The 7,637-nt window shown below is 40.4% G+C and overlaps 1 protein-coding gene across 1 annotated transcript; it reads left to right on the top strand.

The window, feature by feature from the left end:
- The first annotated feature begins 4,129 nt into the window (after positions 1-4,129).
- LOC143803913 (uncharacterized) lies at positions 4,130-7,138 on the top strand. The gene is made up of 4 exons (XM_077281671.1): positions 4,130-4,187; positions 4,280-4,396; positions 4,852-5,010; positions 5,259-7,138. Exons 1-4 carry the CDS (start codon positions 4,130-4,132, stop codon positions 5,960-5,962), a joined length of 1,038 nt encoding a protein of 345 aa, XP_077137786.1. The 3' UTR covers positions 5,963-7,138.
- The last annotated feature ends 499 nt before the right edge of the window (positions 7,139-7,637 follow it).

Genomic DNA, 7,637 nt, shown 5'->3' with positions numbered 1-7,637 from the left:
AGCATGCTGAGATAACATGAGCTGAGTCACCACAGTAGTAGTGTAGCATCAGGTCCATTCGTCAAACTCAATTTGACAGGTGCCCCGCCCCTATCAAGATGTATCAAAAGGGTGTAACCCCTCCTCCCCGCCCTGTCAGCAGCTGCCTCTCCTTGTCCGGCTGTCAGCTTTTGATACAGGATGATAATGTTTGATACATCGATTATTAACCCAGTATTTTGTTTTTTTCTAATTAGATTTTTACATATTGTTAATTGGATACATTAACACAAACAGTTGTTTGTGGTACATATGTGTAAAATTGTGTTTTTATAACACACGGTGCCCCGTTATACAATTATATCCTAGTTGTTTTGGGACCTCTGTAAGCTGTATTTTAGAGACAGCTTGGCCACTGCACATTTAGAGTGAAACAGCATATTTTTCAGCTTATAACGCAGTTTCTCATTTTCATGAGTTTTAAGAGGTCGTGTTATGTGTGATAAGGGGCTACATGCTCATGTGGTTAATAGATAAAATACAGATAAAATATGCCAATTCACCAACAGTGCACGGCTTACACATAACTCGTCAATAATCAGGGGTAGATATACAATACAAGCTATAAGATGTGCTTCTGACATTTTCATAGGTAGGACCCTCTTTTATTGACAGTTTGATACTATAAACAGTACTGATCTTTGAAAATAAAGAACGAGAGAACTTTTCAGATAAAAGTAATAAAGTTTATTGAACAAAATCAATTACATTTTCTAAAAAAGTCATGTGAATAAATTTCGCTGTTCAATTAGATCAAAAAGCTACTTCTTGAAATCCACAATACACCGCAAATAAACAAATCAAATCAATTATCACTGAACACTCATTATTACATTCCAAGCCAGCGCAGCTCGCTGAGCGTTACCACTGTACTCATTTCTCATTGCTGCTTCTGAATGTACACTATTCACAACCATGGACGGTTTTCCTTTAAAAAAATATGAATATTATTGAATATAATGTTTTACATATGTTACAGTATTTTATTTTTATTAATAGTTACTTTTAACTATTCTTTTAGAGTGTCTAGTAGTTTTATATTCTTTGCCTGATATATTTCTACACAAAGCTTCAAATATTCTTTGCCTGATATATTTCTACACAAAGCTTCAAAACTATTTTGCAATTTATAAGAACTTTTTGGATTAGTGAATATAATAACGTTTGTCATATTTTATAACATGCAGCTAATGATTCTTGCTTCCAACATGTATGTATCTGGATTAAAATAAAGAATAATGACCTAGCTGATTGTTTGGGTGATATTGTAAAACCATTTATTGACATTTTGTATAACAGCTGTGTTTCTCCTGATTTTTCTAGCGCAGCTCGCTGAGCGTTACCGCTGTACTCATTTCTCATTGCTGCTTCTGAATGTACACTATTCTCACCCATGGACGGTTTTCCTTTAAAAAATATGAATATTATTGAATATAATGTTTTACATATGTTACAGTATTTTATTTTTATTAATAGCTACTTTTAACTATTCTTTTAGGGTGTCTAGTAGTTTTATATTCTCTGCCTGATATATTTCTACACAAAGCTTCAAAACTATTTTAGTTAATTTTTCACTAAAATGACACAAAATTGTGTTTTATAATACACCATGCTGTTTATTCATTATATGTTGTATTAAATAGAGTCTAGCTGGCACATTACACGTCTTGCTGTACCAGTATGTATCAGACTGCAATGGCACATCACACTGCTTGCTGTAGTGAATAGAGCTTCTATATGCGATTGCGAAACTTTCAGGCAAGTACAGTATATTCTGGACATATTATGTATAATTATTAGTTAATTTTTTCACTAAAACGATCATTTCTGCCAGAACAATGACAAATTTTGACAAAAACACTTCAATAATATAAAAATTCTTACAGAATATAAAGCAAAAACATTAATATGTATTTTAGAAACAGATGACCACTGCACATTTAGAATGAAGCAGACCCAGAGACGCCCCCACCCTGTACAGATAACATCCATACTTGTGGCTTCTTTTTGTTAGTTTAAAAGCATATTGTTATGTATGTCTCTATCAAAAGACTACCCGGCCATTATATGTTGTATTAAGTGTAGTCTTATTTACAGTGGCGTAGGAAGGGGGGTGCGGGGGGGGCGGGCCGCCCCGGGCGGCACAATGCCGGGGGCGGCTCCGACCCAGGGAGGAGGAGGAAGAAAGAAAAAAAATTGAGACGCGGGCCCTTTAAATCTTCGGGCGGCGCCGACGCCACCGCCACAACCAGGGCCGCCATACCAGCTGGCATTGGGCCCCCCGTTCTAATCCTCACCTCTCCTGGTTCCTGCGGCAGCTGCAGCTTCTTCACCGCTCTCTGACTCTGCGACGTCTCAGGGCAGAGGGTGCGATGACGTCATCACTGCGCGCTCAGCCTCTCTGTCCTGAGCGTTGCAGAGCCGGAGAGACGCTGAGTGCACGGGACCTGCGCTGGGAACGGGAGAGGTGAGGATTTTACTTTTTTTTTTTTTCTTTATGTCTGACTCAGACAGACAGATTGCTGGAGACAGACTGGGGGCAGATTGCTGGAGACAGACTGGGGGCAGATTGCTGGAGACAGACTGGGGGCAGATTGCTGGAGACACACTGGGGGCAGATTGCTGGAGACAGACTGGGGGCAGATTGCTGGAGACAGACTGGGGGCAGATTGCTGGAGACACACTGGGGGCAGATTGCTTGAGACACACTGGGGGCAGATTGCTGGAGACACACTGGGGGCAGATTGCTTGAGACACACTGGGGGCAGATTGCCGGAGACACACTGGGGGCAGATTGCCGGAGACACACTGGGGGCAGATTGCCGGAGACACACTGGGGGCAGATTGCCGGAGACACACTGGGGGCAGATTGCCGGAGACACACTGGGGGCAGATTGCCGGAGACACACTGGGGGCAGATTGCCGGAGACACACTGGGGGCAGATTGCCGGAGACACACTGGGGGCAGATTGCTGGGCACACTGGGGCAGATTGCTGGACACACTGGGGGCAATGCTGGACACACTGGGGGCAATGCTGGACACTGGGGCAGATTGCTGGACACACTGGGGGCAATGCTGGACACTGGGGCAGATTGCTGGACACACTGGGGGCAATGCTGGACACTGGGGCAGATTGCTGGACACACTTTAGGCAATGCTGGACACTGGGGCAGATTGCTGGACACTGGGGCAGATTGCTGGACACACTGGGGGCAATGCTGGACACTGGGGCAGATTGCTGGACACAATGGGGGCAATGCTGGACACTGGGGGCAATGCTGGACACACTGGGGCAATGCTGGACACTGCGCCTGTGCGGCCGCCCTGCTTGTGAATCCCAGCCCCGAACTCTGCATAATGCATAACACACTGCAGGGCTGGGATTACCAAGGTGGGTGGCCGCACAGGCGCAGTCTGCAAGCCTGGCTGTGACGTCAGACGGCCAGAGCTCTCTGCGCCTGCACCAAACAGCGATACACAGCGCAGGCACCGGATTTCATGGGTAAACAGTGCTGAGGGGACGGTGCCCGGCGTTGAGTGACGGCAATGGGGGGGGGCGCCAAACTCGGAAACAGCCCCGGGCGGCAAAAGCTCTAGCTACGCCAGTGCTTATTTACAACTACAGCTCAGGGAGCTGACCACGGCACATTTAGAATGAAATAGCGTCAGCATAATTTTTTCAGCATGTCCCGGGTGTTGTGTATGTATGTGTGATAAACTATCAGTGTGAAACTTTCAGGCAAGTACAGTATATTCTGGACATATTATGGGCTACTCTCTGAAAAAGTAAGTTTGCCGGTAGCGCATATTTTGTAACATAGTTTTAAACTGTATTTATTGTCGGTATATGTAACGTTTATTTTGTAACATATTTTTAAACTGTATTTATTGTCGGTATATGTAACGTTTATTTTTGTAACATATTTTTTAAATTGTTTTTATTGTCGGTATATGTAACGTTTATTTTTGTAATGTATTTTTTAAACTGTATTTATTGTCGGTATATGTAACGTTTATTTTTGTAACATAGTTTTAAACTGTATTTATCGGGGGTATAGAAACAAAACTTTTCCCTCTTTTTATTTAAGATGGAATCCCAATATCAGCGCGCTCAATACAAGCCAGCACTTACAAGCACCCCCCTAGGTATTATACCGAATATAGTGTACAGGGTATCGGGTGACACGGCTTAAGTAATTTATATTAATTATATATTCTTTCATTCTTTCTTATTTAAGAGGAGTGTCTGTCTCCCGATTATCGCAATAATTTCAACACGCAGAATTATGAACTCTTTGAATCCGTAGCTGCTGAAGCGTTAGAAGTTATTGGCCCTGCTCTACACCTTATCACAGGTAATTAGATTCTCCGGGAAAAATGTCATTGTAACACTGTAGCAAGATATTGGTCTTTCCTGTAGCACATGTAAGATATATATATATATATATATATATATATATATATATATATATATATATATATATATATATATATATATATATATATATATATATATATATATATAATCTGTGTTAATCCCGTAGCGCCACAGCCAAACGCGATTTATGCAGAACAAATACTGGCTATGGCGTGAAACTATAGCAGCTATTAACTATTGTATTACATAAATTATGTCATAATAAATATAGGGTTAAATTATTAAACAAATTACGCAGCTAGTCGCCAGTATAATACTAAATTATTAACGGATACACCATAAACAGGGCCATACCGTAAAACTATATTATACTATGTCGGATGCTTTAATCCTTTGTATGTAAACGTGTACTAAGTGTAATTTCTCATACAGATAGTGACACGGATCCCTCGGTCTATATGCCGGAAGACTGGCATGCTCCCGAACCGTGTGAAGACCTGGACTCAGACGTCGTGATCGTAGATGTCAAGAATGACGCGGCGTCTAAAAGCCGTGGAAATTCGTTAAGCGGGTGTCTCTGGAAAAGAAAAGGTAGCGGTTCACTTGAAATACATGCGATTCTCGCTTTTCTGTGGTAGTTATAATTTAGTTATAACTTATTTACAACTGGTAAATTAGCGGTCGGAAAAATTCTATTTGAAAAATTCAGTGATTTCATGGGTAACGCACGCCAGTAAGTTTTCAAATATTACGACGCTTCGTGGATAACTACAGCCATGCAGCTTTTCCAATTTTACGCCGGTTTTGCGGATAACTGACACCTGTATCTTTTCTTTTAGATACGCCTGATCTTCAGCCACGAGATTTGCAATGCTGTAATTACGGGTGTGCGCAGAATCATACCCAAAGAGCGGATGTGGTTGTGAGAACAGCGCCTCTTTCGCCCATCTGTGTTGAGGCTCGTGCGGAAGGGTACGCGGCACCCAAACACACCGGGGATCCAATTCCCAAGATTCCCTGTCAAAAATCTAAGAACGCCTCAAGAAAGAGATTTGCAGCGCTGAACGACAGCCCCTGCATAACTCAGGAGTCCGATAGCACCGATAACATACCACAAGTTACTTCTGAAAACAGAGAATATGAGCAGCTCTCTGTCGGTATGTGGTCCCCCACAGGTCCGTTCAATATACGGGTACGCCATGCTGCACAGTCTGCAGATTCTGGTCTTGCGGGATCTTCTAGCGATTTTGACAATGTGCTGCCTCTAAAGAAACGCGCAGTACCGCGGCACCGCGTTAGTAAAAAACACACTGTTGCTGAACATTCATGTTACAGGGGGGCCCCTGTGTGGAATGCTGAACACATCAAAATATTTATTGCCATGGCTGGCCAGTACGCAGAAATTAAACTCGCACAGGTCAAACTAAAATCTTTCTGTGATACGTATGAAAGATTGATAACTGCCTGTCCAACGCCAGACATTATCGCTGAACTATATGCTTTTAAACTAAATCATTCCTGTGTACATACACACCACCTCTGAATTTAAATAAATCTAAACCTGACTAGTGAGAACTGTGAATAAAATACACGTTTAAACGTTTGCAATATAGTGGTTATGATTGTTATGAACGTATAAAAACACGCCGCTTCATACTTGTCAAAACAGCGGCTATGCATAATATGTCCGTTAGAGTGTCTACAAATAATATGAAAAATGCTTAGAGTCTATTGTCGGAGATGGGATATGAGACTATTCAATAATATTCATATTTTTAAAGGAAAACCGAAACTCTAGCATTTAGTTAGCTGAGTTATATCTGTGTCATCAAAGTTTCTTTTTGATGCTTTGTTGGGTGTAGCCAGCTAGTCTGTTTAAGCTAGATAAGATAACAAAGCCCCGTGCTGAGCTTACACTGCAAATAGAAAAAGAAGCCACAAATATGAGTTGTTGCATATTACAAAAGACGCCGTTGTTAGAAATTATCGATTTAGTGATAAATTTTCAACAAATAATAGTGCAGAAACACAGAATATACATAATCTAGCACCCACACAAACCGCTACAAATAATGTGAAAGTCTAATATGATATAAAATAAACAGATAAAATATTGTAACATAAGCTCTAGCATTTAGTTAATGTATAGTATTGAAATGATAAAAATTGGGGCATCAAATTAGCAGTGACTCATTTGGGGCTGAGTGTAATAAAAATACGAGCATTAATATAGGATAGTTTTTGCCAAAATTTTCAAGTTTAATCCGCTGTTCGGACAGAAATGATCATTTTAGTGAAAAACTAACTAATAATTATACATAATATGTCCAGAATATACTGTGCTTGTCTGAAAGTTTCACACTGGTCGCTTGCAGTATTGCTCTGGTTGCAGAATGCACTCTCAGCACAAATACATATAGAAGCACTATTCATTATATGTGAACACTGTGTATAAAATACACTGCTCTGATTACAGAGGCAAATTCATTTCAGCTGCCTTAGGAAATATCACGCCTGTCTGATACATACTTTACTAAAGTCTATTAAAACTCATACAGTGACTGTCATTTTTGCACTTCTACATCTGTGTTTTGCTGTTACTGCTTCGGTAAGTTATCACACATTGATCGTTTTAGTGAAAAATTAACTAATAATTATACATAATATGTCCAGAATATACTGTACTTGCCTGAAAGTTTCACACTGATAGCTAGCAGTATTGCACTGATAACAGAATGCACTCTCAGCACAATCGCGTATAGAAGCTCTATTCACTACAGCAAGCAGTGTGATGTGCCATTGCAGTCTGATACATACTGGTACAGCAAGACGTGTAATGTGACAGCTAGACTCTATTTAATACAACATATAATGAATAAACAGCATGGTGTATTATAAAACACAATTTTGTGTCATTTTAGTGAAAAATTAACTAATAATTATACATAATATGTCCAGAATATACTGTACTTGCCTGAAAGTTTCACACTGATAGTTTATCACACATACATACACAACACCCGGGACATGCTGAAAAAATTATGCTGACGCTATTTCATTCTAAATGTGCCGTGGTCAGCTCCCTGAGCTGTAGTTGTAAATAAGACTACACTTAATACAACATATAATGGCCGGGTAGTCTTTTGATAGAGACATACATAACAATATGCTTTTAAACTAACAAAAAGAAGCCACAAGTATGGATGTTATCTGTACAG

Source organism: Ranitomeya variabilis, chromosome 2 (assembly GCF_051348905.1).
Source record: "Ranitomeya variabilis isolate aRanVar5 chromosome 2, aRanVar5.hap1, whole genome shotgun sequence".
In the NCBI taxonomy this organism is placed as follows: Eukaryota; Metazoa; Chordata; class Amphibia; order Anura; family Dendrobatidae; genus Ranitomeya; species Ranitomeya variabilis.
This window is presented reverse-complemented; position numbering and strand designations above follow the sequence as displayed.

What these genes read in the sequence shown, in the direction of transcription:
- LOC143803913 (XM_077281671.1), top strand. Translation starts at nt 4,130, where the DNA reads ATGGAATCCCAATATCAGCGCGCTCAATACAAGCCAGCACTTACAAGC. An exon ending in ACTTACAAGCACCCCCCTAG is followed by an intron (nt 4,188 to 4,279) that starts GTATTATACCGA and finishes TTCTTATTTAAG; the next exon opens with AGGAGTGTCTGTCTCCCGAT. An exon ending in GTGTCTCTGGAAAAGAAAAG is followed by an intron (nt 5,011 to 5,258) that starts GTAGCGGTTCAC and finishes CTTTTCTTTTAG; the next exon opens with ATACGCCTGATCTTCAGCCA.